This window comes from Notolabrus celidotus, chromosome 11 (genome assembly GCF_009762535.1).
Source record: "Notolabrus celidotus isolate fNotCel1 chromosome 11, fNotCel1.pri, whole genome shotgun sequence".
Classification (NCBI taxonomy): Eukaryota; Metazoa; Chordata; class Actinopteri; order Labriformes; family Labridae; genus Notolabrus; species Notolabrus celidotus.
This window is the reverse complement of record NC_048282.1, coordinates 14243463-14261416: the sequence shown is the minus strand read 5'-3', so window position 1 is coordinate 14261416 and position 17954 is coordinate 14243463. Positions and strand designations below refer to the sequence as shown.

Below are 17954 nucleotides of genomic sequence, written 5' to 3'. Positions count from 1 at the left end.
TGATATAAGATAACTTGAATTGGCAATGATGTAATATTATTATAAGCAGTCATATGATGAGGGTTTCTGTTACATAAGTGTTACTTCTTACACAAATACATACTGTATGTGGCAATATTTTGGGAGGGTGACATCTCATTACAGCATTATTGTTGAAGCATATGAATTATAACTCACTGGCCAGGGCTTGATCGTATGCACATGTTAATAATCAAATTTTTGTTTTGATTCTAAAGCATCTACAGTAGTTTTCCCTGATGCTGTTCTGCTCTGTTCGTCTATTTCTCAGTATTTGTGTGTGTGTGTGTGTGTGTCACAGCTTTCGTTGCATTTAAATAGCTCATTACATCAGGTTATAAAGAGAGCTGGCAGCCCCTTTTTTCGGGCACTGCACTAGAAATATGATCTTTCATCTACACTACAGTGTACTAAACTTTGTGTTTCTTATGTGTGTGCATTACATTTTACCATTGCCTTTAACATAAACTTATAAATGAACACAAATGCTGTTTCACCTTTGAGCCTGAATTGAAACATGTCAGCTTGGAGGCATGATGATGTCATTAAACCTCACAAGTAAAAATACAACACACACCATAATTCAGCAGTGCACCATAATGACAGAAGATGAAAATAACTGAAGTGGAATATTCTATGTATTCATTTCCTAGTGTACTGGTTCTTTTCAACAACAAACAGCAGCTGTGGTGCCGGAAGATCTGTGTGCTCATCAGTCCAGAGTAATCGCTGTCACCAGCACGGATTTCTTACTGGAGTTCATTCAGTCCCTGTAATTTCTTCCCTTGTTAGTGCAAACTCTCCGTTGTTACCATCTGCGCAATATCCCAGCTAGGACCTATAGTACAGTATTTATGTTGATGTGTAACAGCACATTTTTGACAAAGAAGTATTTAACAGAGTGTAAAAGATGAGGTGTTTTTTAGTATGACCTTAACACCCTAATATAAAGAAAACGCAGCAATTCATTCTTGGAGACATTTTAAAGAGAATGTTTTGAAATATTTTTGGCATGCTCTATGCATACTTCTTGGTGAGCCGCTATTGAACAATGAGATTTTAATGATTCTACAATAAACAGGATGCCTGGTCTGCAAGGTTTAAAACAGACATCCTGGGAAATAAGACAGATTGTTCCATCTTTGTGCTTCAAAGATAATCAAACATCTAAAGCCTGATTTGTACTTCTGCGTTGAATCGATGGCATAGCCTGCGCGTAGGTCTGCGTAGCCCTCTTATCTACACAGAGGCATAAGAATGTTGACGCACACCTCCTCCAAAATGTAACTACGCCTCAAATCAACTCAGACCGCAATCCCTGTGATTGGTCCACTCTCGGCAGGTTGGTATTTCCTGCAATTACAGCACTTCCGAGATCGGCGCACATCGGCCATACATCGGCCGTGTATTTAATCTCCTCTATTCTTCCCTGTAAACTTTGCTGTATGATAAACAGCAACATGTATCAGCTCTAAATTAACATAAAGCGTTCTGAATTGCTGTGAAAAAGTAAAGAGAAAACGTATCAGGATAAGAAACAGGCAACCCGAAATCAGAAAGACCACACTGACCTCAAGCATTTCGGCCATAGACTGTATAAAATATGGACCTAGTATCTGTGACGTCACTCATCTGTTTCTGAAGAGCAGTTAGAGGCCAATCAGCGGCGGCAGCCATATTGCTGCTGTAGAGCGATTTTGACATAAAGAGGCGGGCTTTGAGCCTCCTAGCCAACAGCTACAGTGTTTCCACCTGTCAATCATGTCAGCCGTGCCTCTCATTGAAAGACTCATAATCTCAATATCTTCGAAATTGCTGCTTTAGAAAACAATTTACCCCCCTCACAGTGTGTGCCGATCGAGAAATGAGCTATCCAGACTACACTCGTCTTTTGTACCAGGCTGTAAACATGTTTATTTCTGCTGTAAAGATCAGCTTTTTCCCATTCATGTGTATGTGACTTCCAATACTTCCGGAGCCAGCCTCAAGCAGATCCTCGATGAACTGCAGTTTTTAGCACTTCCACATTGGACTCATATTTTTAGACCGGAGGTTGCCGCTTGGTTTCGGCAGAGAAATGCTGCGCGACACTGACACATCGACGCACAAGTATGTAGTGCTCATGTCTACGTTGATCACTGCTGCGTAGGGGGGGGACACAGGTATAAACCAATTGTGAACTGGATGGTTATAGATAATGAAATTAGACTGCACTTCGCTGTAATTCTAGTAGTTTAGCAATAGTAAGCATTAACAGCAGTGCATTTTCCTGACACTCAATATAATCACACTCACATGAGCACAGGAACAGCACTGGAAAGTTTACATGAAAAGAAGGATCTCTATTCTCTTATGCAACAGTATGATTCTGTGCAAAATTATTATTGGAGAGTGTTTTGATGGCAGAGTATGGTAATGCCAGGTAGTTCTGCTGAGAAAACTTGAGACAACTGAGAATTGAAGAACAATAGAGCATATTTCTCATGCTAATACGTAGAAAACTGTTAGCTATCATGGTTAATGCTTCAGATTTCTGCAGTACAGGTGCTTACATTTAGTGGTGCTTTGTTTCTGTTTGGCTTGCCTCAGGTGTACAACACTTCAGTCTAATGAATGAGAAATACTACCAACAGATGGCTTGTAGAGATGATACTAGAACTCAGGCACTTTAGTATATGAAAAGTCAATGTGATTTAATACTTCACCGTGTAATCCTTGTGGCTTAAACATGAACAGAGGGCCCTTGCTTTGGTAGAAACAAAACTGTCAAAGGGCATTTTCCTTACAGGAGGCCACGGTGGCTTGCTTTTAAGATGACAGGATGGCTGTTTTGGCTGCATCACAAGAAATAAGCCTAAAGCTTTCTACGAGCTCTCAAGTCTGCGTGGAAAACCAATGAATTGACTTGTTAAAAAATGGATGAGAACCTGAGGGTGGAATTTGCAAACCAAATGGCGACACACTAAGACAGGGCTCCCTCCCTCACTCCGTCGTAATGCACTTGAAGAATCAGGTTCTCTTGTTGGAAGAGGGGAGTAACACTTCTTAAAGTCAGGGCTCCTCAACAGACGATAGAGCTTAGTTGATTCATCTCCGTCTGTGACCCATGCACGAAAACTGTTCAAAAAACTGTTGGCCAACATTTAGTTATTATTTGCATGAAAGACAGAATACATTCTCACCCCTCCTCCCACACTCAGTGGACCATACATACTGTATATACATTCAGACACACATCACACACATGGTCTGACCTACTTACAGCCCCAGATGAGAAAGAAACATTAGGTTTACGTAAATAATAAAACGGTCTGGTATGGGAGAAGTATCAACTCTTCTTTAATGGGAGAGTTTTATTTTTTACGTGGTCCATGTCATGTCACCTTCCTCATCTTAGAGTAATACAGAGGTTTGAAAAATGTCTGTCTGACCTTATTATATGCTAGTGTGTGTTTTTGTTTCAAAAGACGGGGCAAAAAATTACTGCACCGTTCTTTGAAAAACTGGCATAAAAGTATAGGTACATAAACAAGTTCCTTCTGTAATATCCTTCATGTTGAGTCATAATATTAGCTGTGTTGACTCTGAGTACGTGCACAAACCTTATTTAATGTACACCTTTTTGTCACATCAACAACAACGATGCAAAATATACACATTCAGGACAATAGAGATCCAACCTGTGAAGACAGTCGGCAGTCTTGTTTAATCTGAAGAGGAATATTTTTCATTTATTACCCGGCTTTCTTACTGATCTTCCAGTTGTGTAAGAAGCTTGATTCTGACTGGTCAAAATCCCTTGACAACCCCTTGACGGCGGTTATTAACATTCACTAACACGAGCAACACCAGAGTCAAACTGAACGCATGCATTCATGTCAAAACAATCCACTGGAAAGAGTTCAGTCACATTTAACAGGCAGATAAAAATCCATCATCATGGAACGCTAACTGACGTGGAATCACTGGGACTATTTTTTAAAACTGTAAACATAAATCATTCTCAATCAATAAAATAACATTTTAATCAATGTTTTTGACAATGTTTTTGTATTTTAAGTTAGTGGCCGGGTAATAAGTGGGATAATGTATGGTTAGCAGGTTGTTATGGGAAAAAGAACCCCTTCAGGGTGGTCAAGACCCCTCCGTTTTGCGTCAGTGTCTTGTCTCACCCTGTTGGGATTCTTTTTCCCATAACAACCTGCTAACCATACATTATCCCTTACTGAGAAAAGCAAAAGAGTCTTGGAAGAACTCTCAAAGAACTCATGTCAGATGTCTAACAACTGAGTTGAAATATTGTTTGCCATAACTGGAACTTTTGACAAGTCAGTCAAACCCTACAGCTGGTTAGTTCTGCCATGAGCTCCATTATTGGCTTTTATTACATTAAGGCATGTAGGTTAAGGTTAACTCACCAGTATGGGGAAGCCAGTCAGGAAGTCATAGATGAAAACGATTCCACTGATCAGGTACGTGATCTGCAGCGACGTCTTGAGAGGCTCCGATCCATCGATGGACGATCTACGCTTCCCCTGGGCATCCTCCACCACTATGGTGGGGACATTGAACTTGTTCTTGTCGGCTTTGTGTCCCGCCTGAATGGAGAAGGTCTGGAAGAGAGCAATGCCGATGCAGATCACACCCATGGCTACACTGCCCCCGATAAGCAGCAGAAAGCAAACTCCGAAGCCCAGACCGATCTCTGTCACAATGAATCGACAGTCAGAGGTGTAAAAGCGGTCAATGGTGTCATGCCAACCCACTGCAGGAAGTGTGGACAGGATGAAGGAGACCATCCAGATACCCATCACTGTGTGTACTGCCTGTTTCTTGGTGTTACTCAACCTGGAAGAGGAAGCACAGATTTCAGATTGCTAGCATTTAAACACAATAACAATTGGATTTTTCAGGACATTTAGTCCCATCATTTCAAACCACTCAGCTGTGTGCTGATTTGCAATGTGCATTAAATATTTTAGACAATAAGATGTCTGACAAAACAGTTTCATTTTAATGGATAAAGCTGATGGTGGAGAAATAGGTCATCAGAAGAAGAAACCTTCTGTTATTAGCTATTCAAAAGGCTGTAAATGCCCCAAAATGGCACATCTGTAACCAGGACATATACAGGTAAAAAAGATCCATCCCACACAGTCATCACTTAGATAAACTGGAGATGAGTGGAGGAAAATCAATGCTGTGCTGAAGGCAAAAGATTGCTTTTTACGTCCCTCGCTCTATTTGTCATCTAGGTCTATTTCAGCGTGAAGGGATTTCTATTTCCTCTCACCTCCAAGTAATTGTTACAGTTGAGCAATTTGCTGAGCGTGTTTTATATCCTCTGGTGGTGCAGCTCTTTTCAAGGTTTGCAACAGATCATAAACATCTAAAAAATAACCTGTGTTCTCAGAAAAAAACAGTGGGCTATTGTCGAGACATTTGCATCTGAAGCACTCTGACCTTTTGAAGGCACGTACAGAAAATCCTTCAACGACAGAAGTTCATTTTGAGCTCATGGAGGAGATGAAACCACTAAAAAAGGCCCTTGAAACTTTTAATTTCATCATCACTTCAGAGTGGCATTTATAAATTGGTCTTCTTTAAAAGAGGGCACAATATATAAAAGCGGGTGCATACAAAGAGAATGCTTCATTTGACATAGTTGTTCTTCTCCTGCTTAATTTAATCTTCAATTATCGACAAACATAGTTGGCAAGAAATTCAATCTGTCTCCTTATATAAGCCAGAGCACATGTGGCCTATCCTCTCCTTCCTCATCAAAATCCTCCAGGGGAGCATCAGCTAGATATAGAGTGTATCACTCTCTCAAACTAAATGAGTCAAAATCATTGTCAGAAATATTTAAATCAATATTGCATTAGCTTCTATGCACCAGCACTATATGAGTGGCACACAGGGGGCAGCACTCTCCTCCATCTTTGGCAAAGACAAGTAGGTCTTGTTGTCACTGTGAATAATTATGCTAGCCTTTCCTGAATGTGCCTGGGGTGAATGTGATGGAGAGATTACGTCACAAAGCCGCTGGAATCTATTACCAGAGAGAGAGCTTTGCCAGGAAAAAAAGCTCCTAAAAGACAGTGAGCGCAGGGTGATGAGAACAGCTGCCGAAGTACAAGGTTGAAATTCATAATTCAGGCCTTCAGTGTGTGTTAACGTCAGAGACAAGGCAGCCATGCTACCTCAGCAGGGCAAAAGTGGAGCGATTTAAATGAAAGATGAACAGCAATTACACGGTGCATCGCCTGAGCTATTACTCCGCCATATCGTTGTTAAAAGTGACTTGAAAACAAGTACAGGAGACGCAGAGAGAAAAGTCAATGTTTCCAGACAGGAGATGAGAGAGGGTATAGTCAGATGAGAGAGAGAGACCAGACGAGGTAGATGAAAGTCTTTGTGCAAAGCCTGATATCTCTCTGTAGGCATTGTCCAATAATGACAGCTGCACAAGCAGTTAAGATAGCAAGATTGAGCATAGATTAAGAGGGAAGTTTGCATATCTTATTTGAGCGTCTGCTTATCTACAGAATTGGTTGGGCTGACTGCAGGTTGAGCATCTGCAGGCCTAATGCCACAGGAAGTGCAATCACACTTTGTTTGTCAGAAGAGGAGAAAGAAGACAAGAGCAAGGCAACTGAATACTGTTATTTGCAACATTTTATTTGTGCTTTACACAGGATCTGCCTATTTGAAGCTTTGTGACTTTTTGAGGTATGTTTGGAATAAAAAAGTTCTTTATCAATAAAATCAGTATTATTACTGTTGTTATTATGATTATTTAGTATTGTTATTATTACTAACAATAAAAGAAATATTGAATTATGTTTAAGAATTCTTGTTTTGTAATACATTCTGTATCATTATTATTATTATTATTATTATTATTATTATTATTATTAGTAGTAGTAGTAGTAGTAGTAGTATTAATATTAACAATAATAATAACAATAATAAAAAATAATTTACTTCTAATAATAATAATAATAATATTAATAATAATAATAATATAATAATAATATAATAATAATATTAATAGTAATAATAATAATAATAATAAGAAGAAGAAGAATCATAAAAATAATAATAATCATAATTTATATTAATATTTGTATTATTTCATCTGCATGTAGAATAACAACATTTTAAAAAGTAATGGATGACAAAGCCAAGACCTCAAGCACTTGAATTATTTTTAATATGATCGGTTTACTTTTAGGATATTTACTTCTAAGTTATCATAATGATACAGTCATCATTGTGCTGTTTTATCACAGAGGAATTACAAAGCTTAAATAAATACACCAACATACCTAGTTTGCTAAATCACAGCAATTCAGATAAGTTTGATATTCATGATGCTGATGCAAAACATTCACAGACACTTTAATTTGACTTTAATGCATTGTGTTTGCAAAGGTGTCATTTAAAATCCAACAGCTGCCAAAAGAAAAGACAAAACAATGGCTACTCCTTTTCTATTATCAGACCACAAGTAAACAAGCAATGCTCGTTCCTCCCTGATTGCAGACAAAATGAGAATCAAATATTGTCTTTAGCAGCAATCTCCTTATGAACATCTGATACTGTGTGAAGAGCAGATGTCTTGGGAGTCTAACAAGTCCAAACTGGTGTTACTGCAGCAAGTGCTGACTGTTAGTGTGAGGTGAATCTTATCTGTATTATTCAGCGTTACTTGGTAATCCTGAGTGTTGTGAGGAAACAAACGAAGCTGGAAGCAAGAGTAAGCAGATGTCTTGTCTAGAGGGTTGTACGCTGTGTTATAACAAATAACAACATGAAGCTGATGTGTTGGCAGGAGAGAGGTTTCACTTGATGCCGAGCATCACTCTTAAAAATTGTTGCAAATAGTGAAAGTGACACTAGTCTTAACAGTGGAAGACCAATCTGAAGGATTTACTATATGATGCAGTAAAGGTGCCAGAAACTAGCAGCTTGCATGTCAGATTTTTGTCTTATGAGGAAGCTTTGGCAGAATTTAAAATGATACTTGCAATATTTTTTTGCAACCTGATTGTAATAAATGTATTGCTAAGATTTTTTTTTAAATAACATTAAAATATCAATGTTCTTTAACTTTAATCTACAAAAAGGCGTTTTAATTCATATTAATCTGACATCTACAGTATCTAGGTTGTTGAACATTTCAGACTAATGTTCTTTTAACAACAGAAAATAATGAAGGAATTAATAATAAAATATGCTGAAGTTTGATTCCTCTTATATAACAATTGAAACTGTTTATTGTACACCTTTGACTCTATCTAAATGCTTCATGATGAGAAAGTAGTTCTTTTGAGGCATTTTTAGTCTGAGGATTTGTATCATCCAATATAACTATTCTGTTTCTTTCTACCCAGCAAGTTTGTAATTTAGATGGAAGAGCCATTTTAAATGGTATCACCACATTTTAAAATGTTACCAAAGGATGTTTTAAGAAGCTGAAACAGAAACCTTTTCTTTGTTTGTTGCTGTCTTACCTGTAGTTGACAGGCCAGCGCACCATCCACATGCGGTGATAAGAGAGCGAGGTGACTGAGAAGCAGGTGACCAATGTGAGAGTATAGAAGGTGGAGACAAACACCTTGCAGAGCCCCTCGTTCCATTCATAGTTGGAGTGCTGGCGTCGCAGCGTAATGACACAGTACATGGTGATGGGGATGGCCATGTTCAGGATGTGTGTGCCTGCCAGGGTGCAGATGAGGAACTCCAGTGGTTTCCACTTTTTCTGCTTGGCACTGACGCTAAGGATGCTCCATGTGTTAGCCAGGATGGACACGCCTGAGCAGACCAGCCAAGCCAGCGTGTTGGCGTTGATGATGTCATCCTTCATGGTGGTTACCTCATCCACCATGTTGGAGCACTGCAGGGCGGAGCCTCGGGGGCCGCAGGGAGCTGTTGGTGAGAGCAGGTACAAACGAGGAGAAGGAGAAGGTGATGATGGGCAGGAGGGGATGCAGGGCGTCAAACAGGGCAGGCATCTTATCTGGGTGGGAGTACACTCTCCATGAGATGGGCAACGGAGGGAAAGGACATGGTCGCCGTGTTAGAAGGGGAGGATGAAGAGCCAGGCCGGTTCCCTCACAAGCCTGAGGCTGGAGAGAGACAGAGAGGGAGGCACAGTGAGCAGAGACTGAGGGAGGATGTAAATAAAATTATGAGTCACTTCAAATTAAAATATTCCTACATCCTACATAACTCGTCATCCCAGTGAACTAATAAGGTTATACTCATCATAACTGATTACTATTACTGTTTCTACTGAAAGGCATTTTTTTCAAGCAGTAAAGACAGAACAGTAATCAGTCAGCATTGCTCATTCTAAAATGCTGCAAGGAGTATGACAGAGAATTGCATAAACCTACTGTCATATGTAACTCCTATTTGACAGAAAAAAAGTGAATCACAGAAGTGAATCATAACCGCTCTAATGGCCACAGTTGTGCTGGAAGAAATATATACTAAGAGAGGGCATGATACTTTGCATGTCACTGAAAAATGTTACAAAACTAAAAAAATTAAGTGGACAGAGAAAGTCTTTAAACAAATTCAATACTACGCTATTTATTTGAAAAAATATCTTTACCATATTTTGTTAAGTTTAAAGTTCAAATGTCGACCATCAAACAAACTGCACAAGATGATTTTAGCTTTTCAAATTAAAAGTTTTATTTCTAAAATTAAGACAACATCATAGACTGTATGAAATATGGACGTAGTATCCCATCTGTTTCTGGAGCGCTGTTTTGAGGCCAATCAGCAGCTACAGTGTTCCCGCCTGTCAATCAAGTCAGCTGTGCCTCTAATTGGAAGACTGGTAATCTCAATATTTTCGAAATTGCTGCATTCGAAAAAAAATCCCCCCTCCCTACAGTGTGTGCCGATGGAGAAATGAGCTATTCAGACTACTCTTTTGTACCAGGCTGTAAACATGTTTATTTCTACTGTAAAGATCGTCTTTTCTGAATGGGTGTGTATGTGGTTTCCAGTACTTCCGGAGCCAGCCTCAAGCAGATCCTCGATGAACTGCAGTTTTTAACACTTCTGCATTGGACTCATATTGTTAGACTGGAGGTTGCTGCTTGGACAAAACACATAGGAATCATTATAACATTAGTCCCCAATGAAAAAATTTGGAGCTGCAATCTCATTTTGCTAACCTTTACTAAATTTGTGTTGTGCTGTCTGAGAAAGGAACACCAACAAAAACCCTCACTTTGCAAAAATTTGGGCCGTTCTTGAGACCATTCCCAGTATACCCGATCAGAAGCAGAGGACTCTGCCTCCACAACTGTGGAGTGAAAAATGCTTGCCACAGCTGAAGCGTGTTGTCACATCTATTTCCTGTCTTTAGGCTTGTTCAAACACTGATGTGCTGTGGGCAAAGACCCCTGAGAGGGGACACTGGAAATGACAAGAACCACGTCATTATCACTCTGCTCCCCCTCCCACTGATCTCATCCTCCTTTCTCACTCTTCCCTCCAATGGCATCCTAAACATCATTGAGCCAATCAGATTCAGTCCTGCTGATGCAGAAAGATATGAAGCAGCATTTTTATATGCTCCAAAGGACCTGTGTGAGCACAACAGTCAGGAGATCTCCCTATGAGATACAAAGTGGATTCTTCAGCTGGTCTATTAAGCTGCATATGTATGTAGCATCTAAATCGTCTGACTTTGCTATTCAACCATAAACAATTCTTATTAAAATCAATCTAAAGTCCCAGCAAAACAGAGCGCAGTTTGTTCACTATTTACAAGACCTACTAGAATGATGCCAAATTGACATCTGATGGCCAGCAGTGTCTCATTCTTGGAATGCATACAACAATGAGAATAAAATGAGAGCAAACATCTACTTAAGTTAGTCCTTTTCTTCTGCTTTGAACATCTGAGGACACCTCATAAGTTGCTTAACTGTCATTCAGAGGTGTGAATTCAATCAAACAAGAAGAAAAGAAAAAAAGCTGGGATTTCAAGATTCAACGATAGGGAAAATCTGTGAAGCACCGTGCTAAAGTGTTATCACATGCTGAAGAATCTAAGAAAAAAAAAGCACACATTAAAGCAGGCCAGGATATAAAAGGAATGATTCATAGCTTTGATCCAGGACTTCCCAGGTGGGTGGGACAGACTGAGCTGCAGTGTGTTTGTTGACTGAAGACTGAAACCTCAGTTGAGTCAAGCACTAAACACTGCAAAAGTAGCACACAAACCACCACAAGGTTCAAAGACCATCTGCACTGGTGCCATGGAAAAATGTGATGTAACTGTTTTGTTTATAGGAGCATTGAAGGCTGGCACAGGAATGCCATCAAAGCTGTTAAGTGGCAATATATGTGGGTTGAATTGTTTGGCCCTCCATTTACATAAATTTAAATCAACACAGATGTTATCAATGTGGACTTAGGTGCAGTCACAGCAGGAGCCATTTTCATTTGCATCAAAATCGACAAATAATTTGCATCAGAGAGGTATTTCTGTGACTGTGTGCCACTCATGATTCCAGTTGAACTCATTCCAGATCTTAACACAGAGAGGCTTTGGTTTTGTTTGATGAAACATCATTTAACCTCATAATTTCTCTCTTGACATTGGAATACCGCTGACCAAAATGGACTAAGCTTTGTATCTAGATTACTCCAACCTTATTCCTTCAAACACACATGTTTGATGTGCTTTACTGTGTCGCGCTGACCATTTTCATGTTATCCCATGTTACTGCTGAGTGAATTTGTGAAATAAATCTACTCAGCTTTGCCTGTTTTTCTCCAAATGAAAATACCAAAACGCATCAAGAATTCTGCAGGGATGAATGTGACATCACTTCTTTTAAATAAGTCCTACACATTTCCAAACAACAATCAAACGTAGACACTGAGGATGAGTATATTTGGATGCATTACTGAATGGAATGGGGTTTCTGACAGCGATGAATCCACAGAGAATTATCATCACACATTTTATAAGAAACAACCGCTCATTATTTCGGTCTCTCTGCCTTTTGAATTGCTCCCATCCACTTGAATCCAAAGGCTGAATCTGTTGTGTAGGAAACAGCACGAAAAACAGTGTTTCTATGAATCTTTGTACATTTTATAAAGTACTGTGGTTAAATCAAAATCTAAGGAACTTGTACATCTTTTAATGCACTTCCTACTTCCACATCCCAGGATGAAATATTACACATTTACTTCTCAACGACAGTCTAACTGCTTAAAATACTGGTTAACGTCACAAATCGTTATTACCTCACAACATGCAAATACAAAAGGGCCAATAAAGCAGAATGTTTTGCAGTGTCTAAAAGTATGACTGAAACAAATACTGAATAACTTGATTGACAAAACTATTTTAAAGGTTTATGTTTGTTTTACCTGCATATCAATGCTGTATTGGTGTCCCTGACTTTGCACATATAGCACAGCATTCGTGACACCATCTTTGGACTGCACTTTTCTATCGATCAAGATGTCATGTGACTTTTTCAGCTATAGCATCCATTCAAAGTGTTTAAAATTATATTCATCACCTCATTCTGTACAGATATCAGGGAATGTCGCCCTCTTCTCCCCTGCTTCCTCCGCCTGGAACACAGTACAACAGGAACCACACAGTCCCTGACTTGGCCGAGGCAGGTGGCTGTCTAACATGAGTCTGGTCCTGCTCGAGGTTTCTGCCTGTTGAAAGGAAGTTACTCCTTGCCACTCTCACTTGATGAATGCTTCAAAGTGCTTTGCTCATGGTGGATTAAGATGAGATCAGACTGACTCTTGCCTGTAAAATGGGACTGGATCTTATCCTGTCTTGATGTTGGGTCTTTGTTAATAATACAACATAGAGTACGGTCTAGACCTGCAATGTTTGTTAAGCATCTTGAGATAACATTTGTTGTGACTTGGCCCCAGCATTTACTTGGTAACATGGGAATCATGTTGATGTAGGATTTATAATCTGAAACCCACTTAAGCACTTACCACACTTATCATTTTTATGATCTATCTCTACTGAATGATCTGTCTTTCTTTAAGCATATCTACTGATTTGACTGGGAGGATGTTCTCCAACGCAAGATTGATGGATTTATATTTAAATTGGCCTTCAAGCACTAAACTTTCATAAATCCTTTACTCATGATGTTTGCTGTGAGGGATATTGATTCCCATCTGAGGGAATATGTAATTGAAAACTTGTTGAACTGTTACATTATGGTAAAAATGCCACTAACCTTCTTATTCCTCTTGTTCTTCCCTGTTTGCTTCAGTAATATCGAAACTCATACAGCAGAGCATTCATACGATTATTCCAACACAGTAGCTACAGACTATATTAGACAGACCAGGTCTGATTTATGCTGCTGGTTTCACAACTTGAACACTTAATATTCAATCAATGAAAACTAATTATACCTTGAGTTGGCCAAAACCTGAAGTGATTTCCACATCTACTTCATCAAGTGGGAGTATTAACTAAATGCAATATTTAAGTAGAATTTGAAAAAAACCTGTATAAGTTTAAAGTTTTAGAGCTCTACATGTAAAGCTGTTGGAAATAAAAAGAAGGCATGAAGAGTGCATTCAGTGGTAAAATAGATGCATCAAGTTACACATTTATACAATACGCAATTCTTTGTCCCATTATCAGCATTTCTGTTGCTTTATGAGGTCTTTAATATCATTTCATTGCTGTTCATTTTAATACCCTGACTGAGGCAGGTCACCCAGTATTGTTCTATTTTGTGTGACAGAAGATTGAAAGACAGTCAGTTGTCCAACCCAACTTAGGTTCTGACTTAAGGCTGATTTATACTTCTGCGTCGAATCGACAGCGTAGCCTACGCCTGGGGTCCGCGTAGCTCCCGTACCTAAGCAGAGGCCTACGCACGTAGCTGACGTGCACCTCCTCTAAAATGTAACTACCCGTAGAATCGGCGCAGACCGAAAGCCCTGTGATTGGTCCGCTCGGTGGCATTGTGTTTCCCGCATTTACAACACTTCCGGGATCCCGGACATCGGCCGTGTATTTCATTTCTTCCCCTCTATTCTTCATGTAATCATGTCTGTATGATAAACAGTAACATGTATAAGCTGTAGATTCACTAGCAAGGACCACGCCACACAAGGATATAAGTTGAACATTTAATGAATTAGTTGTGCGTGGTGTGCCCAGCAGAAGGAGACTCAGGATGGGGGTTCCGTCTCAGCGTTATCCTGCCGGAGCTGATCTTGACCCAGGTTGTACCCAGGCATAGAAGGAGCGAGCACGAGTTGAGTAGGAGAGGACAAGGAAATAGGTTAAGTGCAGGAGAGTAAGGTGAGGGAGGGTGGGTTTAAGAATCACGGACAAGCAGTTGGAGTAGGCTGGCTACGTTTAAGAAGGCTTGTCAGGTGATTGAGGGTGTGGTTTAGGCGTGGTCCTGCTCCCGAATCTAAGTTAACACCTTAACTTCATTTAACAACACGCTCTGAATCGCTGTGGAAAAGTAAACAGAGATTGTAGCAGGGCCAGAAGCAGGCAACCATCTATCATGGAGACCACACTGCCCTCAGGCGTTTTCGGTGGAAAATATCTGTGCGACACGGACACATCGACGCACAAGTATGCAGTGCTCATGTCCGCGTCAGCCCCAGCTGCGTAGGGGTGACGCAGAAGTATAAATCAGTCTTTATCCAGCAGTGGCATGGAGTATGTTTGCACACACCAATGAATTAACATCATTTATTTACCCTTTCATCTCTATTCACATGTACTTTGACTACTTTTGGTTAGGGGGGGATTCAATACCAGGGTCCACTGTCAACATGCCATAGTGTCTTAAGGCAAGACATTGAACCCCAAACTGTCCCTGGTGCCAGTACCAGCAGACTGGGAATAGGAGAGTTAATTCTGTTGGGCGCTTTACATCGAAGCCTCTGCTATCAGTGTATGAATGTGGTGTGAATGACCTGTAATGTAAAAGCTCTTTGAGTAGTTAACTCAAAGGTAGAGAAAGCATGATTTCTTCAAAGTAGTGGCAACTGATACTGTTCCACTGTTAGCTACAGTAAATTCTTTCATATCTACTTCTACGGGAATAGGTCTGGTAATCAGGTGCTATCAATTCAGTGATTTTGTGATTGATTGCTTTAGCTTAAGGTTGCTTCTCATAAACTTACTGTAGTTGTAGATCCACACTGTGGCCCTTGCCATTCTATTGGTGCCTATGCTAGCTGTAGCTATAGATATATATAAATATATCTATATATATGTATATATATGTGGCCTCATATTTATTCAATGCATCTTTCAAAAGATTCCTTGAGGACTTTTTTTCTCCTCAGAAAACTGGCAGCACCTTTTGCCTACCTTCGTCGCAATGTAAAGGCTTGTTAATAAGTGAATGAAAGAAACTTCTATCTGTTGTTTTATCAGATAAAACTGTACAACCAAAATAATGAATAACAATAAAATATTCCTTTTATTTGGTCGACATATGATCAGCTGGATATTTCTTGAGTGCCCCTTAACAAAATGAGATGTACCACATTGAAAAGAAATAGCTTCTAGCATCCCAGCAACACAACCCAAATTGCTGATTTTAACATCAACATTGCCTCTGAAAAGGAAACCAATTTTAGTTAAACTTTTGAGGATGCATCTGTAAGGCTTCAGGTCTTGTGGACCAGTAACATGTTGTAGCAGACATTTCAACCACAGTGAAGGAATGAGGCCCTCTACTCATTTTGTTAATCATATTGGAAAATGTTGTATAAAACCTCACACAGCTCCTGAGACTATACAGAGAAGACCACTTCACCAAAGCTGTGCTTCTTTATCACGATAAGTCATGTTTCAACTTAGGCACAGTATACAAAAACAAGTCCTCTTTCTGTCTATCCAGCTGTGTTTCTAATTTACCAGCACAGGCTGAGAGAAGCAGAAAATAAACTCAACGTTCCTCTGCTAGGGTGATTCACAAGGCTCCAGGGGGACAATGGCAGCTTTCAATTAATACAAGAAATTGCAATAAGGTCTAACCGGGTCATTACAGGATGTTTGCAGGCGACTGGAGTTACTCTGCCTGTGGGAACAGTGAGAGTAGAGTGGAGGTAAAACAAATCAATAGCTGGATAATGTCTTTAACTTTGTTCCTATTTGTACTTGCTTCTGTTTAGATTTTCCAATCTTTTAGTACTCACTCTCTCCCACAGGTTAAGCTGGTTAACAATGCCTGTTCAAATATCTACTGTGGCTGATGTAAGACTGCAATAAGCATCTAAAGATGACTCCTGGTTGTTTGTAAGCCTCTTAAAAGAGTGCACTTTTATTTCCAGAGTTTTATTCAATGGTTTAAGGTTTTTATCAAGACAATTTGTCTATTGAGAAGTAACAATGGAAACATCCTGCATCATCATTTTGGTATTAAACTAAAATCTTTTATATTTTCATCAATTCAAATCTACAATCCTCTGAAGTTAGCAGCTCCCTGTATTGACAGTTGCAGCAGTGTTATAAATGAAAGGAGCAGGTAGATAAAACTGGCAAAAAACAACACAGATTTTTATGGCCCTTAAAGTAATCCTATATAGTGCTCGGTAAAAGCTTTTAGAAGCAATCTATGGATGTTCCAAAGCGACTTCCTGGTTATTTTAACAGAAATTAAAATCCCAAATGACTGACTCCTCTAAAGGTAAGAAAACACCTAGAAATCAGTCAATATTGAGCATAATTCACACAGCTGCGGGTTTACAATGTTAAATTGATTAGCAGAGTGTGGCTAAGGTTAGCAGAGCTAGCTTGGCCAGCTTTCAGTCTTACTTGCAGGTATATGTCCACATGCATGTGCTGGTTACACATTGCTTCACTGGAGTGGTTATATGCATGTTTAATCAGACACAGCAAAATACAAATGTATCTCCATTTTCCACACTGCCGAACTGTACAGCACCAAAAGTTGCCATGTGTCATCTGTGCTTGTTTACAGCCAGGTAGTAGAGCATTATGGCCATTAACTGGAGTTGTAGCCATTGCAAGCAGCAGGTGGCTGAGATACTGCTTAGATAAAACATAGACCAGCATTTCCAACCTGCATTGATACAAATATTAATAATGTGTCGAACCAACTTGTAATTCTGCTGATAACATTTTATCTTTTTGTAGGGGCGGCTGTTGCTCAGTGGTAGAGTCAGCCGTCACTTAATTGGAGAGTTGGGGGTTCAATCCCAGGTCCTGCTCTCCACATATCGAAGTGTCCTTGTGTAAGACACTTAAATTCAAACTGCCCATGATGCAATGCCAGCAGTGTGTGAATGGTATTTGTTAATATTGATAGGCACTCCACATAGCAGCCTCTGCCATATGAATGTTGTGTGAATGTGACCTGTAATGTAAAAGCACCTTAAGTGGTCAGAAGACTGTATAAGGGGCTATATAAATAGAGTCCATTTAACATTTTAAGACACACTCATCCCTAATGCAAAGACTCAGTTGTGTAACTGTTCAATGTTTTTTTTTTCAGCTAAAGGACTTCTTGATCTTGAACTACTCATTCTAGCTTTCGGGGTAAAATGTACACTTCCATAATAGGAATAAAGCAACCATTGGACACAGAATCTGGGTTCAATCAGGGAAAACAAAATTATTATTTGAAGGCCTCATACACAACCTTTCTAGGCATTATTTTCATACTGATCAATAAAAATTATTTAGTAGAGAAAACGTATTAGTTGCTGTTAGAATCAAGGATTAGTGAAGTACAGACAGAAGTAGTGGTATAGTTGATATCAAAGGAGTCTTTGTGGTATGAACAGAAAAGGCACTAGTTGAAGCATTAGTTTTATTTTAACTCTTGACTTGGCTCGGCCTTCTTACCACATTTGAACCATCATCCCCATCACCCACAATCCCCTGGGTCTCT

At 39.5% G+C, this 17954-nt stretch overlaps 1 protein-coding gene across 1 annotated transcript in view; it reads right to left on the bottom strand.

Annotated features, from left to right (window-relative positions):
* LOC117821257 (probable G-protein coupled receptor 153) overlaps nt 1–17954 on the bottom strand; it is a 44729-nt gene that overhangs the window by 10067 nt on the left and 16708 nt on the right. The window contains exons 2-3 of the mRNA XM_034695413.1: nt 8538–9152; nt 4437–4866 (exon numbers count right to left, since the gene is read on the bottom strand). Of these exons, the coding sequence (XP_034551304.1) occupies nt 4437–4866; nt 8538–8911 (804 nt within the window). The 5' untranslated portion in view covers nt 8912–9152. The remainder of the gene's footprint in view (nt 1–4436; nt 4867–8537; nt 9153–17954) is intronic.